A 21,201-nucleotide genomic window follows, 5' to 3' on the forward strand; every position below is an offset into this window, starting at 1 on the left:
ATAATGATTTGAATGGGAACCAATGCCCAAAGACATACTATATCAGTTCTTTGTAAAACGATGTGTTTCATTCCACCTACTCCTCCCAATATCCACTGGATGAAATAGAGATTTTACGTGAATGGTAACTATTGAAGTGTTACTAACTACTGTCGTTAACATTCCCGAGTGCTAAACCATACACGAATAGTCCACTATTGAAGTGTCACATTACACATTCGGTAAAATTTCTTCCACTGAGTGACAATACCCCGCTCCTCTGCTACAACAGCGATTACATTGAGCATTAACACCACATTTTAGTTGGTTACAAGTACATTAATTATCATGCTCCAGATGCAGTGTAGAAGATATTTCGTTTTGCAAGTTTCATCATGCAGCTTGAAAGTACTTCGGCCCCGGACGTAGACTGCTGTTCCAGTAAGCTCCAGCAATTCAGTCATCGTCAAAGAGCAGTTTTGCTATACGCGGCGTAAATTTCGACTGCAGAACCGAATACACATACGCTGCACTCAGTGGGCACAGATAGGAATTTGATGGCGCTGAAGTAAAAATCAGAACGGTCTAAATTCTATGTAGAGAAGATAAAAAATGTTTTGTGTCGTTGAGACTGAATCCTATGGAATAAGTGTAATCTTGTAATTTCGCACAGTTTGAGAGTAAACAGAACTGTCGCATAAAAACTTTATATCCTGAATTTCTTTCAGTATTCTTTACCTTTCAGGGCAGTTCGGAAAACAGTTAAGGACATTAAATTTTAGTACGTGGGAGGAGGCTTAGAGTTCACCAGGAAGCCTACGTCTCAAGAACATGAACAGCTTTTCAGCCACTGTACTGCTGGAACTCAGAATTTCAGACGTTTCTTAAAAAATATTAATTTATAAGCTCTACTTACGTTATGGTTGCAACTGATTTTTATCTTGTAAACCATGTCGAATATCTGAATATCTGTAAAAAAGAAAAAAGAAACGATACAATTTTTCAGTGTCATATTGGATAGTTAGTTGGTATTCGAGTTTTGTTTGGTTAGAAGCAGAAGACAATTTTACAAATCTTCATAAACAATACTGAAGATCTGGTAAAGACTCTAGTTTATGTCCCTGATACAGTGGATAGGAAAATTATAACAGTATCATGGACTAAATGAATTTACAACTCCTCGTGTTGTCAGATGCTTGAACTATAGGACACCCTTACTTTCGAGGCCGCACCTGGTAGCCGCGCGGTCTTAGGCGCCTTGTCACGGTCCGTGCTGCTCCCCCCCCCCCCCCCCAGTCGGAGGTTCGAGTCCTCCCTCGGGCATGGGTGTGTGTGTTGTCCATGGCGTAAGTTAGCTTAAGTTAGGTTAAATAGCTTGTAGGCTTAGGGACCGAGATGACCTAAGTATCTTGGTTCCATAAAACCTTACCACAAAATTCCAGATTTCCTTACTTTCGACGTTTATAACTGCGTATGCGAACTGTAATGGTTGACACTTGTCATTACATACGTGCCCGCATTACTTCTGTTATTCCAAGCATTTACTTAATCGTCTGTGATGTGTCCACGATGGAGGTACCCAACTATTTACAATTCACGACTGATCGTCGAAGATACAGCCTCATCCCTTACAGTCCGCAGCTCGTGGTCTAGTGGCTAGCGTTGCTGCCTCTGGTCACGGGGTCACGGGTTCGATTCCCGGCCGGGTTGGCGATTTTCTCTGACCGGGGACTGGGTGTTTGTGTTGTCCTCATCATTTCATCATTATCATCATCATCACTCGTGACAGTGGTTAGACTGGATTGTGTACAAAATTCGGGCTGTGAAAAAATTGTGACTTTGTACGGGCGCTGATGAAACCCGCAGTGGAGCGCCCCACAAACCAAACATCATCGTCATCATCATCCCTTACAGGAACTTGCAGACAATCGTTAAATGTATGGTGCATCAGGATTCAGTGGATATAAAGCAACGGGTGTGAACATAACTGGAAGAAATTTAATGAATGGAAACCCAGTGAGTGCGCCCAAGTTGTCGACAAAGACGTGTTTTCGCATGCATTTGAGGAGACGATATTCGGCCGTGTGTTGACCCAAAATAACGAAAAGTATTCTGAGGTCTTTCATATGAGTGCTAAAAGGAATCCGTTAAATTTCGGTTACACGATAAATTTGTCAAATCTAACCATGAACCTGCAATTCAGGCAACATTGCGAACACGTTGCACTCGAGAAAGAACCAAGATTTGCTAACGGCTGACACCTTACCAATGAACACAATGAAGCGTCGATCACAAAGTTATTTTAATCGAAGAGTAGCCTGTCGTATTGGTTTGATGCACTGAAAGAAGTGCCATATTTTAAATAATAAATTCAGTTATAGTAAATAATCTCCACGAGCTGGTCAGCACAAGAAATGTTTTGCTGCAGCGCACTTACTGTGTACAGTACGTACAACAGCCTCGTGACGTGTGGTTAACAAATCGTTCACATCAGCCTATGTATGAGGCTTTGCGATAGGCATCTTTAGCCTAGTATGGCATTGCAACACTAGGAATTCAAAATTTGCAATTGCGACGTCCACGGAGGAATCCCTTCGGCTTACCAGCGACGCTGGTGACACACTAAGGTCCTATTTTGATGGCCGCTCTCGTTCCCAAGTTCCACAGTAGTAAATTATTGTGATTAAGTGGTAGCGAAGTGGCTCATGATGGAGCAATAAACGGCGAAAGCGTCGGGAACAGCCGGCAAGAAAACGGCGCGTGTGGCGATGGGAAGCCTCAGGCGGATTATCCGCAGGGCTTTCACTTACCGGTGCCCTCTCGTTTCACCCAATCAGCTGCAGACGCGCGCGGGAACTCAAGTTTGTCATCTTGTGTGCCTGTGCAGTCTCCAACTCAACCCCTCTCCCCTTCATCATTCTGCTTCGCTTTTGAGGAGCCGACTGTACTGGTCGTCGCGTATGAGGTGTCCCGTTTGTAATCCGTACCGTCTCTGTCCATTTTATGAGGAAATCGTTACAACGATCATAAAGTTTTACGTGAAGATTCTCCCATTCGTATCCACCTTAACGAGCATTTATTTATTACTCCTATAACACCCTTGTTTAAATGACAATTATTTACTAAAATGCAGTACCTTAAAATAGTGTAAATTTCATACTGAAGCATATTCAGGGCGAGTAACCTGAAACACGAAATCCATTTATTTCGTGAACGGTTCAAGATGTTGAAGGGAGGATTTCGGCAAATGACGAAATACTGTATGGATAATACTTTTTAACTTATGTCTCAAATTGAAGCAAGTATGTTTCTCTAAATAGAATAATGTACGTATTTCCAATAGTATTCGAAATTTATTGAAAACATGTTCACAGTGATACAACGCTTGTTAATGTTGGTGTTAGAGCTTTTCACCTAAATATCTGAGAACTTTGCTGAAACAGAGAGGCAAGACGGCCGAATCATGCCAGGCTGCGCCTTTGTATCAAGCTTTTCGACTGTTTACTTGTTTGCACAAAGCCGGCCGGTGTGGCCGTGCGGTTCTAAGCGTGCCAGTTTGGAGCCGCGTGACCGCTACGGTCGCAGGTTCGAATCCTGCCTCGGGCATGGATGTGTGTGATCTCCTTAGGTTAGTTAGGTTTAAGTAGTTCTAAGTTCTAGGGGACTGATGACCTCAGTAGTTAAGTCCCATAGTGCTCAGAGCCATTTGAACCATTTTTTTGTTTGCACAAAGGCTGTTAACTTCAACATAGCTATAAACACTCATACGAAATACTTGTCGTAATCACCTACTGATATGCTATAAACCAGCATACAGACCTGTTTACAAAAATAATTGATGAATCTGCATCAGAGTCGTGTAAAGTAGGGCCAAAAAGAAATCCATTTTATCTCAGTAAGGTTGTCCTTTCGTTCTTACAGTGACAGGTGCTTGGCTGTATTAACACAACAATAGTCCATTCCTGTAGTCTTTACTGTCAGTTTTAGTGAATTTCTCGGATATTATGCTCGGAAAGTTTCAATAACACCATTAAAATGCCTTTTACCAGACTAACCAGATTTTCAGGGCCTTTCGAACGCTTCAACGTTTCTGTTAATTCATAATTACGTGACCATGTGCCTACTATCATTCGTCAGATGTGCTTTCGCGCTCTGCTGCAAACGAATAGTTCGAGTGCAGCCACACGGGATCCGTATTCAAAAATATGTTCAGAAGGGGAACGAATGAATGCAAATGTGTGTGAGCTCAAATTGGTCCTACTTTGAAGGAGACCACCCCCAGTCCATCATATTTAACAAGTGCACAATTTTGCAGCGTCTATCTCGTTTCTTTCCACTCAGATCATCGGTGCGGTTACAAGCTTAGGACAGTTATAGATATGCTAAAAGCTTGTTGTTTCGTATATGCTCTACTTCTGAGACCCAAGTAAAGGGGAAATGATAAATTTCTGTTTCATCGTTGTTGTTTTTTGCCCATTTATTGGCAGTTCCAGTGCTGTTGCTATCCATAGTTCATCTGCTGTTATACGACTGGTGGTAACGTAAACACATCTGCTGGATAAAGCTCTTTTATGAAGCTTCTTTTGCAATGATGCGAACGTCATTGTATTGCTCAGGCATGAACCAATGTAATGAAAGAAACAAATAGCGGTTGCCTTTGTTCCACCTAGAAACTTTCCTCCGTAAACTGACTAATGAAGAGGGAGAAAATAGATTTATATTGATGAATGTGACAAAGTAGAAAAATATTCAAGAATTTTTAACGTTTTGCAGCCCTGTCAGCAACTGTGGTAAATTAATATGTCAAAAATCCGCCTCAGTTGCAAAATGTTACTGGTCTTTTCCCAGGTTTCAGCTAGAGTAATCTAGCCTTCTTCGGAAGCATAAAATAAACTAATACATGCCAGAATATGGCACGGTCAAACATGAAAAGCTAAAGCACCGTGGTACCATGTCAAGCTTAGCTAAGGAACAGCCCCGGCCCCACTTCGTGGAAAGCGGTCGGTTAGCAGCGGACGCTAACGACTGGGGTGTCTCTGTTATCTTCGCCAGAAGTGTGGGACTGCGGTTGCAACAATTCCGAGTAAGGAGCTTTCTAGAAAATGCGTGGTTGACAGGAAGTGGCGAGACAATTACAAACCAGAGCAGACATTAGTGAATGGTGGCGTCCCTGGCCTTATTCCAGAGCAGTTGGTATAGAAGTATATATTTGTAGCATATATAACAGACAATGGAACGAACAAACGATTAATGTTGCAGATCCGTACAGTTACGTTATCAGTACAAAATCAGTACTTATTCGTACATCAAGAGTTGCAAAAATAAATACTATATGTCGCATCACAGACTTAAATTGGTCTTTCATGCGTTCTTGACACATGGCATGTCATAATGCTCCCATTTAGTTCCTTGGTACCGAACATTCCAAAGCATCGACGACCCAGATATCCTAAAAAAGGGTCATCAACCCAAAGGTTGGTTTGAGCTCAACAGCGCCTTACTAAACATGGTCCCATTGGAGATGGTATGCTGTTGCTCTCCTCCGACCTTTTGACTGACTTCCCACCCCTTACTGGGAAACGTTCAGTTTAACGTAGATACTCCTATTCAACTCGAAATTCATTGACAAAGACGAAAGAAGTGATAAGTGACAGACGGAAGTCCTAGGATTCACCGGGCATTGAAACAAACTTTTGGAGCAGTTGTTAACTCAGTAAAAAAAACCAATATTACAATATCTTTCTCCACAAACAGCAAACTTGGATACCACTTACCTCACATAGTGAAACAAACAAGCCAATAACACAACACAGTGGAATATATAAATTACAATGTAACAGTTGCCCTGAATTTTACGTAGGAAAAACTAGAAGAACCTTCCACACACGGTATAAAGAACACACCGACGCCTTTTGACTAAACCATTTTGAAAAATCTAAAATAGCTAACCACATGTATACTAATAAACACAGACTTGACGACATCCACAACAGCCTAACTGTACTTCGCACAGAACCCAACAGTAAAAAACTGAACTACTAGAACAGTCAGAAATAATGCTACACAAAGAAAAATATTCCGAAAACTTGTTGAATGAACAAACAGAGTTTAACAGCCACAATTTTTTCTACACCTTTAAAAGTTTATTTTGTCCTGAGGAATCAAATCTATAATAGTGCAAACAGCTGACAGCCTACAACATGGTGACAAATAATTATTTTAGTAATACCTGTGTACTAATAATACTATATCATATTATCTTCTGTGAAACAAGAAAATCGGTTATATTTAGAAGTAGAACATCTAAATGAACGAGAATCTTTGGCATGTTTACGTTCTGCTACTACAATGTGCGAAAAAGTGTGTGACTACGTATATATCCCAGTATGAATTGCAAAATTAAAGATGTATATTGTGTATACCAACTGCACAACAGAAGCAGACATCATACAATGTTAAACTGTAAGTTATTTTCATATTATTAACGCTGTTAAACTTTTGTCTACAATATACCATGTTGTAACAAAAATGTAATATCAACTGGCAAACAACTAAAAAACCTGATGTAAATCACTAAAAAGGACCTGAAGATGAGCCTCCAGGGCTCGAAATGCATAGTGTAGTAAATAATCGCAACTTGTGACCGAAGGCGGTTTGTTCTTCATTTTACGAAAGTAAAACAGTCGCGGACGAAACACTGAAAAACAATGGATAAAATTAAGCAAACATTTAGTCTGTAAGATGCAGGACTGCTGAGGACGTAAGTTACGCCAACGACTGGGGTGTCTTTGTTATCTTCGCCAGAAGTGTGAGACTGCGGTTACAGCAATTCCGAGTAAGGAGCTTTCTAGAAAATGCGTGGTTGACAGGAAGTGGCGAGACAATTACGAACCAGAGCAGACATTAGTGAGAGGGGGCGTCCCTGGCCTTATTCCAGAGCAGCTGGTGACCGGAGGGGGGGAACCTTGATATACCAAGACGAACGACGGTGTGTGTGTGTTTTCGCCCTATGTGACTGAACCTTTACAACTGCGCGTAAGCTGAGTCGCTTATTTACGACGCTGCGACCTCACTGCCGACTTCCACTTCCGCAGTTATCTTTTCAGTCTGTTACTGGACGTTTGTGCGATCGACAGTAAAACTCTTTCACTGGAAAGTTACACGTATTCCTGATATTTATCATCAGTCCTTACGTGATTTCCTTGTGAGTAATCAATGACGCTCAGAATCGTGTCCTGTTCAATGGTTGTTATCGCTCAGGCAGCGATAAGGAAATCTAAATGGGTGGCGGGGACGTGTAACAAGGAAATACTTTCCTGCACAGTACCAGCATTCGTCTTATATTCTTATGCGATTACGTTACTGAAAGTATTCTTCCAGTTTCATATCGACCACGTTTCGAATTTTTATTTCTGGTATTCTCATATTTTATTGTGTATTTAGAAAGGGGTGCTCAAAACCAGTATGTTTCTAAGCACTCAAATTCAATAACTAAATTGTTGTCCAATACAGGTAATTTGGTTCAAAATGGTTCAAATGGGTCTGAGCACTATGGGACTTAACATCTATGGTCATCAGTCCCCTAGAACTTAGAACTACTTAAACCTAACTAACCTAAGGACATCACACAACACCCAGTCATCACGAGGCAGAGAAAATCCCTGGCCCCGCCGGGAATCGAACCCGGGAACCCGGGCGTGGGAAGCGAGAACGCTACCACACGACCACGAGCTGCGGACAGGTAATTTGTTTACATATTTCCTTTTCACGTGGTATGTAGCAAGTCATCGTTAATTTTATGTGACAGCTATTTCCCCTCTTTATGTGCTTCTTGATGCGCTTTTACTGCTTGTCCTGAAGGGTTTGACGGTGAGAGAACGTTACGTTCCATTACACTGCTGAATGATGAAGCATGTGACACTTCTCTTGCAGTATCAGTCTGCAAGAGCTGTGTACTAAGTGCTGGCATCGGTTTTCGCTCTCCCCGTTTCTTTGTTTCCATCACCATGCGCAAGAACACGAACACTCCACTCCTCAAGCACTCGGCAGAGTTATTATCATGGTATAAATACACACGTGACATATCCTCCACGAGTTGCGGAGGCAGTATATGGTTGTGGAACACGTTTTATGCCCTCGTATTGTGCCGTTACTGTTATTCAAAATCTCTGCAGGAAATACACGTTTTCCGTAAAGAGCGGTCATTTGAAAAACAACCTGCACTGATCGGCCAGATGATTCACAAGGCTGTAGATAATCACACACATTGATAGAACTAAACACGTCATTCTTAACGGGGCCAAATCGTCACGTGTGAAAGTAAGCCAAGTGTGCTTTACAGGGCCTTCACTGTTCCAGACATGTGTAAATGATCTAGGAGCTCCGTGAAACTGTGGGGCATGATGCTGTTGTACGTAGAAAAGTCACAAAGCGGTACAACTGTATCGCATTTCTATGGATTCGTACAGTAATCGCGAGTGTGCCACGGAGATGCTCATCAAATTCCTGTGTCAGAAGCTACAGTAAAGTCGTTGTGGAACACAGGGAGGTTTGTTGTTAAAACTAGCTGATGCCCGTGTATGTATTTATTCCGGTCTTCTGTTACCGTTCTCCATCCCCTCCTTCCCCTCCCTTCCCCCTCTGTCCACCTGCTCATCCCCTCTCAAATTCCACCTTCTCCTCCCCCTCTCTTTGTCCATCTCCTTCTCTCTCCCTCACTCTCCACGTAATCACCCACAGCCCAATAGGAGGACTGGATTCTTATCCCCACAGTATTTCTTTCCAGATATTAACTAATTGCCGGCCGGAGTGGCGCTACAGTCTGGAACCGAGCGACCGCTACGGTCGCAGGTTCGAATCCTGCCTCGAGCATGGATGTGTGTGATGTCCTTAGGTTAGTTAGGTTTAAGTAGTTCTAAGTTCTAGGCGACTGATGACCTCCGAAGTTAAATCGCATAGTGCTCAGAGCCATTTGAACAATTTTTTTATTAACTAATTCACTGATGAAAACAAATCGCAGTGCCGAGAAACAGTTGTGCGACTTAAACGAAAGTTGGTAGGTGTGTTTCTTCACCTGGAAAATAATATCTATTCAAATTTCGCGCCAGTCGTATAAGACTGGCGATTGTAGCGTCGCTATGGGGGCTCGAATCAGGTTTGTTTTAAATACACGCTGCAACGGTCGTGAGCGTTAGTTATCTTTGAGACTGGACGTGGTGAGTTGATAGTCAAGAACGCCTTCAAGGCGACAAAGACGCCATTAGCAACACCGTACTGACTTTGAAGAAAGATCGTCTAATAGGGCTATGAGCAGTTGGTTGTTCCTTCCGCGATACTGCAGAAAGACTTGGCACGAATGTAACCACTGTACCTGATTGCTGGCGCTGTGGCCACGAGAATGTACGGCCGCAAGAAGACAGGGCTCCGGACGGCCATGTGGGACTACCAAGAGAGATGATGATGCTGATGATGATAATGATGATGATGATTGGTTTGTGGGGCGCTCAACTGCGCGGTTATCAGCGCCCGTACAAATTCCCAACCTTTTCTCAGCCCAATCTCGCCACTTTCATGAATGATGATGACAGTATGAGGACAACACAAATACCCAGTCATCTCGTGGCAGGTGAAAATCCCTGACCCCGCCGGGAATCGAACCTGGTCCAAGAGGGAAGCCAACGTGTTCGGCTTATGGCTCTGGCGCATCTTACTGCGTCTGCAGCAGTGACACAACGAGCTGTTACAAATCGGTTACTTCAAAGGCAGCTCCGAGCCACGTGCATTGTACCGACCCCAAACCACCTTCATTTGCTCACTTGAGGGTACAGTGGAGGTATGTTGTGTTTTCTAATGAAAGCTGGTTCTCCCTCGGTGACAGTGTTGGCTGTATGTTGGTTAGAAGGTGGCCAGTTGAATGCCTGCAGCCAACCTGTCTGTGCGCTACACACATGAGACCTTCACTTGGAGCTACTGTCCGGGGTGCGATTTGGTATGACAGCAGAAGCAATCTCGTGGTTACCCCACGCACCTAGACTGCAAATCTGGTGATTGGACCTGTTGTGCTGCCGTTCCTGAACATCATTACGGAGGTGGGGGGGGGGGGGGTGTTTTGGTGTTTTTCAACAGGACGGCCCTCACCCACACACCACTGTTGTTACCCAGTATGCTCTACAGTGTGTCGACATGTTGCCTTGGCCTGCTCGATCACCAGATCTGTCTACAGCCGAGGTTATATGGGATAACATCGGACGGCAACTCCACTGTCATCCGCAAATAGCATTAACCGTCCGTGTGCTTACCGACCAAGTACAACAGGCATGGAACTCCATCCCACAAACTGATGTCCGGCACCTGCACAACGCAATGCATACACGTTTACGTGCCTGCATTCAACATTATGGCGTTTACACTGGTTATTCATGTACCAGCAATTCACATTTGCAATGGCATATCTCGCGCTTACGTTAACCTGTAATATTGCAATGTTAATCATTTAAATGTGTTACACAGACAAATATGTTACCGTAATTTGATTACTCTAAATTAATTATTTTTTGGTTTTGCGATTTTTTTCGTCAGTGTATGTGTGCAAAATTTGATTGAAATCATTCCCTGTGTTTAAGATGAACTTTTTGTTCGTGGCTTTGCCGGTTCATGCACATGTCATATATCTTTAACAAATTTCATATGTATCAGTACACATAGTTTCCCCGTATCTCTATGAATTCCGTCCAGCAGTTTCATTTTCACGCCACTCAATGTTTATGGTCTATTATGTCCTGAACTATGAGTCGTAGAAGGGTATAATTTTGCTGGCACGTTCAGTAGTATACGTGAATACCGCCTGCAAAATGTGTCATGAATAGAGTTTGTACTAAAGGAGTAATAAATTTATAGGGCATTGTTCATGCGGCACTTTTACTGCATAAACAGCGAAAACGTAGTAAGCGATAAACTTTTTCCTTTCATCATTTTGTTGAGCCTGTCAATGAGAAAAAGTTTCTTAAAGGTTTGAAATTATGGGTTTGTTGCAAGTTGCCAAGTAATCTCATTGTCAAATACGGGACGGATAGTTTCGGTATTAGGGCGTCGTGGGCTACACTTATTTTTTTCACACCCACGCCCACCCTTTTTATAGTACTTGTGTCTTACCCCTACAGCAGTTCTTTCAAGAGCCGGCCGTGCGGTTCTAGGCGCTACAGTCTGGAACCGCGCCACCGCTACGGTCGCAGGTTCGAATCCTGCCTCGGGCATGGATGTGTGTGATGTCCTTACGTTGGTTAGGTTTAAGTAGTTCTAAGTTCTAGGGGACCGATGACCTCAGTAGTTAAGTCCCATAGTGTCCAGAGCCATTTGAACCATTTTTAGTTCTTTCAAGAGAGTAAATAATATGTGTAGCAACTCTGGTTGAAGTGGCTGCAGTGGCCTAGGAGTGGGTGTTGAACACACACACACACACACACACACACACACACACACACACACAACGTAATATATATGGATTCCGAGTGATCTGAGCCGTTCCATCTCGTCCCTGTCTCGGAGTTTCCGAATCGTCGGGCGAAGACCCACTCAAATACCAACGAGCGGCGCGCGAGACATGTTAGGAGTACTGTTCCGTAGACACTCACGGAACTGCTCGTTAGCAGACCTGTACTAATTCTCGGCGCTGCTCTACATGAACCACCATTCTAAACAAAGCACGCTATCCTCGCTTTTCCAGCGAGACAGAGTTAAAATTCTCAGCAATCAAATCTGCTAACTGACCATTCCTCTGTAGTAATCTATCTGCTCTCAAAGACTCTCAGATCTGACCACTGGATTGGAAAATGAACACCTCAAATATTCGCTGCAACGTCTCCAACCGGTATGTCCTCCTTAAACAAAACAGGAAACAATCTAAAGTTAAGAAGGAGATCGACACCTGCAGAAAACCACAAGTTTCCGCTGGAACAAATGGAATTCTGTAAGCCTCCTATGAGAACTCGCCAAGTCGGCCTTCTTGTTATAAAATAAAACTTTTAGCCAGCTGATACACGACACGTTAAAACGATAAATGGCAGCTCTGTCTCTAATTTCAGATTCTCGCTTACGGCAATTTTGTTACGAAGTGTGCATGTAAATGGTGGTAAAGTGCCACGAACATAGCTGGCAGTAGTAGTACAGCGTCCGGTGTTGTCGCAGAAAAATGCTTTTTGGGGGCAATTTTCACGAATCTGAGGCTTATGTATACAACGAAAATCCGGATCAACATCCTGAATATGTTCCCGAACGCAAAATGGTTCCAGAAGTACTAGCTAATCATTTCATTTAATAAAGCAAGTAAGCAATATAAAGTTGTGTTCCTTACTGTTATTTACATGACAGGGCGATTACAGAAATGTTAGGGGACATTCTTAATATTGTTTGCGTGCTGTACTGAGGTGCTTCCTAATATTAGTTTTACATTGTGCAGAATCATAGATTAATTTTTGAGATTGTTATTCTGTATTATTGCAAATATTATCAATCAAAATCTGAGTATGAAAAACTGAAACAATCGGGAGGCATTAATTTTTTTAATTGGGGATTTGCAGTAATGTTTCGTTAATTCGACTAAAATGTAAACAGTCTTAAGTAAATGTTGACCCATGTTAAGTGTACTCAGTATGCATGAATTTTTAAGAATAAAAGTTTTTGACTGCATTTAGCATTTTAAGAATATGTCGTTACTGTAAACATATTTGAAAACAAAGACTTGTATGATTAAAATATCACTGAAATATCTTATTTATGAGATTTTATTAATTCTTTACTGTGCAATTTCTCGAAACCACCAACTTGTCCCTTACCATTATTTATAGCCGAGGTCTTCACATCAGATGGTGCGCCACGGGTTCTTGTTATATCAAGAAACTTCGCACTTTGGGAAAGGGATACTGGGAGCGGAGAAACCGACAAAAGTTGGCCAGTATCGAAGTCGTTCCGCTCACTGTAAACATTTAGAAATACTACATTTCGCAGTGACATTATGTAGCAGTATTTTGGAATTTACAGCAAAACGATTTCAGTGTCGACTGCATAAAATCATTTAAGAAATCGTTACTTACGTGTATCACTTCCATTGAAATCATATGCATGTTCGTTTCGTATGCTGCCTTCTACACTAAACTCATCATCTACGAGATGGAAGCTGCTTACATTTCCTCCCATGAACCGCACGCACAATGCCAAGTTATATTGCTCGAGCAGTAGGCCCATGCACCTCCAACCAGATCGCCTGACTCGTTTGGTACGAAAGGAAGGTCAGAGTTTAATGTCCTGTCGACGGCGAGGTCATTCAAGACAGACTTCCGCACTAAGGCAAGCTCGGCGCAGGAAACTGGATGGGGCCTTGTTAAGGAACCGTGCTGGCTTCGTATGACTGATTTAGAGAAATCATGGAACGGCTGTATCAGGATGGGCAGCTGAGTGGTCGGAACTTGCTCCTCAATTTCTGACCTCTTCGCCATTCCACATTTTTTCTGCCACTGTATAAATCAACTGTTCTTCACTGTGGAGGTTACTTCTTGACTTCATATTCTCAGTTCCAATGTGTGCGCCTAAGAAGTTGCCGTAGGTCATAGCACTCGGAACGCTATGTACATCGTAGTATCATCGGTGACCTTTACAATCATGGCGAAAAGTTGCTTACAGATAGTAAAAAAAATGGTTCAAATGGCTCTGAGCACTATGGGACTTAACTGCTGTGGTCATCAGTCCCCTAGAACTTAGAACTACTTAAATCTAACTAACCTAAGGACATCACACACATCCATGCCCGAGGCAGGATTCGAACCTGCGACCGTAGCGGTCACGCGGTTCCAGACTGTAGCGCCTAGAACCGCACGGCCACTCCGGCCGACTACAGATAGTCGACACTTAAAACGAACAATTAGTGATTTTGTGAGGAATAAACACATTAATTCCGCACGAGTGGTTTCAGGCTTGCGCCTATCATTAGGTAAAGACCATACATAATTACAACTTAAGACTACCAACAAACACCGAAATTTTAATTTAGTAAAACATTGTATGTTACATTAATTCTTACAGTCGGTCAGCACAGCATCATTAAATTCCGAGGAAGATAATGTCATTTTCGCAAAGGCTGATCAGTTAGATAAAACAATTTTGTTTTGTTCTGCACTACCAACTGGCTTCTATATTTACACCACTGTCATGTACACCCGTAAAATAATAACAAACTCAGTTAAGATACAGTGAAGGAAAAAAAGCTACACGACTAACATGGCTGTAATGTTATAACACAAAGTAACATAAAAATCTGTGTAAAAACTGCTTATGGTACTTCACTGTTTTATATGTCATTGCAGTTAGTTTAGTTGTCTAGATTTTATATCTTTTGAATTGTGTCCTGTTAGAGTTCGTCGTTTTGCTACAGGTAGACATGAAAATGGTGCAAATGGCGAAGTTACAAACCTAACCATGCTCCGTTATATTTTCGAGTCAACTGGTCAGATTTTGGATCACAAATCATTGCATTACTAAGCGTGTGTTAATGTGCGCAACTGCATTACTTCACGAATCACCGAAGAGCTTTTTGTTTATCGATTGTGTTTTTCCAGAGAGCTTGGTCTGAGAATATGTTCCTCTGCCTGCGTCTGCAGTGACTGCCACCAACGTACATTCTCCTAAGGTCCACTAGGAGAAGTTACGGCTCATTTGGAGTATATAGATAGTCGTTTTTCCCTCGCTCTGTTTCCGAGTGGAACACGAAAGGAAATTACCAGTAGTGGTAAAATGTACCCTTCGCCAAGCACCATACGGTGGCTTGTGGAGTACGTATGTAGACGTATATAGTGCTACAGTGGAAAACTGTTCACTTAGAATTTCGATTTCTATTGTTAGATTGAAGTTACGAATGTATGAAAACTGTGCCTGACGAAGAATGCAAGCCTGAAACTAAGAAGGTAGTCATAAAATATTAACAATTACGTCGAATATATAAAGTTAGGTAATTAATTTTGTATTTGTTAGCAGGTATATGTATACAGTCGTAGTACAAAGAAAAATCCCCGCACCACAGTATCGCAGCACGCCGCTAGAGGAACAAAACAAACTGGCGTGGCCCATCTCCATTGTAGCAGTAGGCTGCGATATTTCATTTTGGCTCCTCCAGCAGTGTGCTACGATAATGAAACGTGTACCTGGCCTGTTGTCATGCTACTGCAAGCGAAAAAAATATTCTATTTTCTCGAAAAGTGACGTGGTGAAACTGTGGCTGTGTGAATATACGGGATAATGACCACAAAGGAAGTAAAACCAGCATCCAGACAATGTTAATATTGCTATTTAATTTGAAAAAAAATGGCATCGTTACCAGTTTAGGAGCACCAGGTTAAACACGAGATGTCTGTACGCAAGTTCAGTGTGAACAGCAGTTTGATGATGAACCGTAGTTTAGTAACCGGTAACGGAGCTATTTGTTCTTATTAAATTGCATTATTGACAGTTACTGTTTTCACATTAGGGCAGTAATTAACGTGTGAACAAAAAATAATTCTGTGACATTATTTTCTCGAGATGATAGTTAAATCTTTATGACTGCACGTCGTGGTAGTGCAGCCTTAATTACCTATTCAGCAATGAGTGAAGTTTAGAATTCGGAACAGTATTCAGGTACTTTACATGTGGTGAACTCAGTTTAAACTTACCAAATGGTTCAAATGGCTCTAAGCACTATGGGACATAACGTCTGAGGTCATCAGTCCCCTAGACTTCGGACTATTTAAACCTAAGTAACCTAAGGACGTCACACACATCCATGCCCGGGGCAGGATTCGAACCTGCGATCGCAGCAGCAGCGTGGCTCCGAACTGAAGCGACTAGAACCTCTCGGCCACAGCAGCCGGCTTAAATTTATCAACAAATTTTTTAAGTTAGAAGTGTAATGTTTCTCTTCGTGATTGAAATCGGGTCAGAAAGATCATACTGAAAAGTACAGGAAAGCGTAGGAAAATTATCGGGAGGCGGTGTCAAACATCCGAGAATGTTACCCCTGGCGCTGCTGTTTAGTGGAGAAGATTTAGTGCGGCGGTGGGAGTGTGATCAGAGACCGGTTGCCAATACGACAGGTATTGAGGACGGCTGGCCCGGCTGTCCGCTGCGGCCGGTTGAATGGGCCACGCCTTAGCGGCGCGCCGCGCAGTCTGCCACGCCGGGGCCTTGGCCTACAACGGCCTTCCTCGCGTCACACACTTTACGAGCGGCTCCAGCGGCTTCGCCTGCCCTTTGTCGCCGCATCACTTTCCGCCTCGTTGCCTCTGAGCTCCCGCTGAATGCTCCATTCGCATCTGGTTCCGGTAATCGACGCACTTACTTTTTATGCTTTCACATCGCAGGGTGATAGTTCCAACTCTTGACAGAGCTTTTGCAGACGGAGCGTCGAGTCAAGTTTATCTATGTAGACACCCACATGCTAACTGCTAATGTAAGTACTGTGGTTTCCATAAATTAGTAAATAAATGTTAGCAATAATTTGGTGAAAAAATAAGTCAGCTGACACGAAAGTTGAATATGTTATCACAGTAGTGGTACGCAGATGCAAATCGAAATGCGTCACAGGAGGAACTGTTAAATTTCACAAGTTTTCACAAAAAAACGTACCGCGCAGCTGAATGTTCACTCTGTAGATGTTAGGATTCTGTGCTTCCATCCAGAGAGGCTATATAGACTGTGCGTGGACTACATGGAGGTAAAAAAAGAAAGGAGGTGGCGCTACAGACTTACGCTGTACATTGTTTTGAAGCAGAGTGGGTGGGGCCTGCCGCCATTTGAAGTAGCCCAAAACATTAGGAGACTACTGTTTACGAGCGCTTCTTGTTCATTATTTCTGTTGTGTACGCGCCACAACTGTTTTCAACACTAAAAATTATAGAGCTTACATGAACAACATAGTGTCAGGAAGGCAATTTCAAACATTTTTCTGCTCTTGAATGCGTATTTACTCTAGTAATACGACACAGTGAGAGTGACATCACGAGGAAGTGTCACCGCGGTGAACTATGGGAGTATGAATGCGGTCAACCTAATGTTTTGGGCTAGTGAAGTTGGCCGACATGTGACGTACTGCCACTTCCCTTCTCTTTTTACCTGCATGGTGGACAATGGTAATATTATCACCTCTGGGTGAGGACTCTTGATTTTACTTTTGAAGTGTGTATGTAAGTGTTATACGTTGTTTCTAAGGTCCAGAGTATCGACTGCCTGTTTTATTATCTGTGGATGGAAATATGCTGCACCATTGTGAGTTGATTTCACGTAATATTGCATCGATGAACAGTTATCCCCTAATCGGATCTGCAGGTAAAGTTCTTAATTGTCATAGCACTATTTTCAGACTAAATTCTGTTTTAAGGTGATTTACTCAATATAATAAATCCTGCTTCCATAATTATGAACGGGAAGCGAGCCACTACCTTGTTTATGCAATGTACGTTGTGAAAATATAACAGAAGGTGGGTAAGTGATGATTACGTTTCCAGGAAGTAAAGAAAGTCAAACTGTGACAGTTAACCGTCAAGTTGTGATTTTTAAATGAGCCGTCGGAAACGTGAAAATCCTTTCTGTATGAAGTACATTTTCTGTTTTCTGATAAGATATTTGTTGCGTGTAAGTAACACCATTTCGTAGAATCTGCTATTGTCTTAGTACTAATTTGTACAGTTCGTACGTTTGCAATAAAAAAAACCAATAGAATTTCAGACATCGAGGGAAGTAGCGCAGTGATAAGATACAGGACTCGCATGCTGGAGGACAGCGGTCTAAATCCTCGTTGAGTCACTCAAATTTAGACTGTCCGAGGTTCCCGTACATTGCTTAAGGCAAATGACAGGACGTTAAGGCACATCCTTGTGATCCGTCACTAATGCCCTCGTCGTCGACGAGACGTTAAACGCCACTCTTCGTTCCTTCTTCTTCGTCAAGTAAACGTCAGTCTGTAACGTGAGGAACACATTTTGCCCTAACAGTAGTAGTCGCATCATACTTATCGTAGATGACACAGAAATTTGAATTTCCTTGATTTCCGTAAATCATTTACTATGAATTCGTACTGGGTTCTACTGCACGTTCATCTCTGCCAGCCTGAATGCAATCCATTCTCTGAGTTTAAAGTAATGATTTATTTATGTTTAAAAGTTAATGAAAATGAAATTTCAAGTAAGTGAAAATGGTTCAGCTAGTCCTTAACTACTATGAAGGCGTGTTATGTCTCGCGGTTACTAGCAGTTCTCGTGTTTCGGCTATAAGACTGTCACAGAAACGTCGTATCACTTAAAAGCAAGACAGGGCGTTAGTTTTCCGTTGCTGTAGTGACTAGTAGCCAGTGAAGGAAGGTCAAAGAAATCGGCGCGTAGTATACGTTTTGTAGAGTACTTTTGCTCCCGTGCACATTCAAATCAGTCTACTTTCTCGGAATGTGTGTTATGTTATACTGACAAATTTCAATGCGTCCACTGGTTCTAGATTAGATCTGAACAGAGGTTACATAGAATTAACCATCTGAGTATGGATTTATGCTAATATCATGATCATTATAAATTTTGAAGTTCCCTTACGGAAAAAGATTTTCTGCGATTGAAAGTTACACTAATGTGAAATATTTTGTTTGTTCAACAAGAAGTATACATTGCATCCAGGGGAAGCTGAATACACGAAAACGAAGTTTAATAGCAAAGGAGCTACGCAGTTTCACAGATTTTAGTTTTATACCAAGAGAGTGTAACCTCGTCTACTGAAAATTTGATAGCTTGTTGTCAACTAAAATGCTGCTGATGAATGTCCCACTGGCATGTAGGGACCGTGCATGATCTTTATAGACGCATTAAAGAATAAATAAATAAAATTATGAGAATATAAAGTAAGGGTGACCGAATTAGCATTCGACTCATGGCGGTTGATGATTCCTCGCATTTATAACAAAGTACAGTCGTTAGGTCAAGTAAACAACGCGTTCATTCGGTACATTCTTTGAGTGTGACGTCATATGTTACGAAGATTACATCAGTTTTTTCTTTACAGTCATAGATGCGTTTTATTGGAAATATAATTATGCAATTAGAAAAATGCGGTACGAAATAACATCTAGACTGAGACTGTTCTAAGCTGTACACCATAACAGCATACTTTGTATATCCATACATCAGGGTTTAGGTTTCCCGTGATATCCCTAAATAATGTTAAGATGAATGCGAGTTGTTTCCTATTAGTAGGTGATTGCTAGTTTTCTTCCCCATTCTTTTCCGGTACTAATTTCTGATCCGTCTGTAATAACTTCGTCTTACAATCAGGCGAGACATTCTGCCCATTCTTTCTTCCTGCATTTTATAGTTGCCTTTGGATTCCTAACCTCCTTACAAGTTGATATTTTCACACACGCAAACTATTTACAGACGAGAAAGACCTGTTAGCTTCCAGAAGAAAACAGCTAAAGGCCTGCAGCTTTCAACTTGTAGTCTGACACGTAACAACGCGACCACACAGTTAGAATATGCCATTTTCTTAAGGAAACAAATTTAATGTACGTCTGCAGCACGTTCTTCCACTCTATATGTAGACAGACTGATCTGTGATTCCTCGGGGGTAGTTAATGAGCCACACACTCGTTACTAAAGAACGAGTTGCTTATTATGAATGGAACGAAGTGGCCAACATCTTGACGCATGGCGAAAGGGCGTTTGCATTAAGAAAACTAGCACCTTAATTAGGAGGGCTTCAACCTGTCAGCAACAAAATAGCTCCTTCCCGTCTTTTGTAGAGCCATCCGCTCACGAGGCGCTCATTGGTATTAACCGTCTCTTCTTTCATATACTCCCATTGTGGTAAAAATTAGCTATACGATGATTGAATAAAAGACGCTTCTCCTGTTATTTTAATATCAAGAACCATATTTGCGTCTTCGTGCGTAAGCGTAAGTTTGATAAGCAGAAGAACTACTCATTTTCAAAATGGTAAAAATATTTGCGTAAGGAATATCAAGGCGAAAAGTATAGCGCAGCGCTTAGCTTTGATGGACTCCAAATAGTATTCTGCCTTATTTTATGAAACACGTACGATTCAGTATTGAATTGCGTTCTTCTGTGTTTAATAGTAAACAAGATAACTGTCCCGTAAAAGCCGGTATCTCTCTCGCGACTCACGACTTCACTGTCAACAAAACTCTTACAAAATCTAGGAATCAGCACGGCTCCATTTTTTTACTTGTAGTCGTTCACTCCTACGGCCCTGGTATTTGCCCCAAGCAAAAGTAACCAGCGCTAAAGAGCGATATTTCACAGCTTTAACTGTCTAAGTGGCTTTATTATTTGCTATTTTCTGCAGTGTTGTTCTCCTTGCGTTTCTGGTGGAACAATGCGTCGTATCCAAAGCTTTAATAATGTATTTCCGTTTACTGACGTACATCTACTTTGCTCTTATAACAGAAATGAAATGTTGAAATGCCCGGTAGCTCAAGATTACAAAGTGATAGGAAGCGTGATGATCGTATAAAATCAGTTGGAGCGAGAGCAAATAGAGGACTTCGATTTATTCCAAGAATTTTGGAAAAGCGTAGTGCAACTCAAAAAAGATATCCAGCGTGATTTTAATGAATGATCTCTTCCTTAACACTCCTCGCGTGTTTGGGATATTGACTATGCCAGATGGAAGGGGGAGATCGAACGACTGAGCTGTTAATTTTGTTATCAGATCGTTTAGTTAGTTACGATAAAGGCACGGTGATGTTCAGGGATCTGAAATGATAATTTTTGCAAACCAGGCCGTTGTCGTTTTGGGAAACGTTATAGGGAAATTTTAAATAAGAGATATTAGGAACAGATTGTATTAATTTTTTACAGCCATCATCTAGTATCTGAATGTAGGGCCACTAGAAAGGCGAGAGAGATTAGATCGCAGAAGTATACATATTTTTTCCGCACCTCATTCGCGGCTGCTGAAGGAAAGAGGTCGACAAATTGTCGCAAGAAGTAATCTCCACCATACACTACCCATAAGATGTAGGGATAAGTACCACAACTCATCTGAAAGTCAGAGCGATTATGTTAAAGAAAAGAGGAGGAATCCACATCCATACGTATTATAAAAGTGGTAGTATGTAACTTACGTATGTTTCACGTCTCCTCCTAAACCACTGAATCTATTTCAACGAAACTTGGTATACGTACCACTTACTGTCTGGAAAGA

At 41.9% G+C, this 21,201-nt stretch overlaps 1 protein-coding gene across 2 annotated transcripts in view; it reads right to left on the bottom strand.

The window, feature by feature from the left end:
• LOC124722010 (facilitated trehalose transporter Tret1-like) overlaps positions 1-21,201 on the bottom strand; it is a 277,295-nt gene that overhangs the window by 163,028 nt on the left and 93,066 nt on the right. For both annotated transcript variants that reach the window (XM_047247185.1, XM_047247186.1), the window contains exon 2: positions 896-948. In XM_047247185.1, coding sequence (XP_047103141.1) covers positions 896-931 — 36 coding nt within the window. In that variant the 5' untranslated portion in view covers positions 932-948. The remainder of the gene's footprint in view (positions 1-895; positions 949-21,201) is intronic.

Source organism: Schistocerca piceifrons, chromosome X, assembly GCF_021461385.2.
Source record: "Schistocerca piceifrons isolate TAMUIC-IGC-003096 chromosome X, iqSchPice1.1, whole genome shotgun sequence".
NCBI lineage: Eukaryota > Metazoa > Arthropoda > Insecta > Orthoptera > Acrididae > Schistocerca > Schistocerca piceifrons.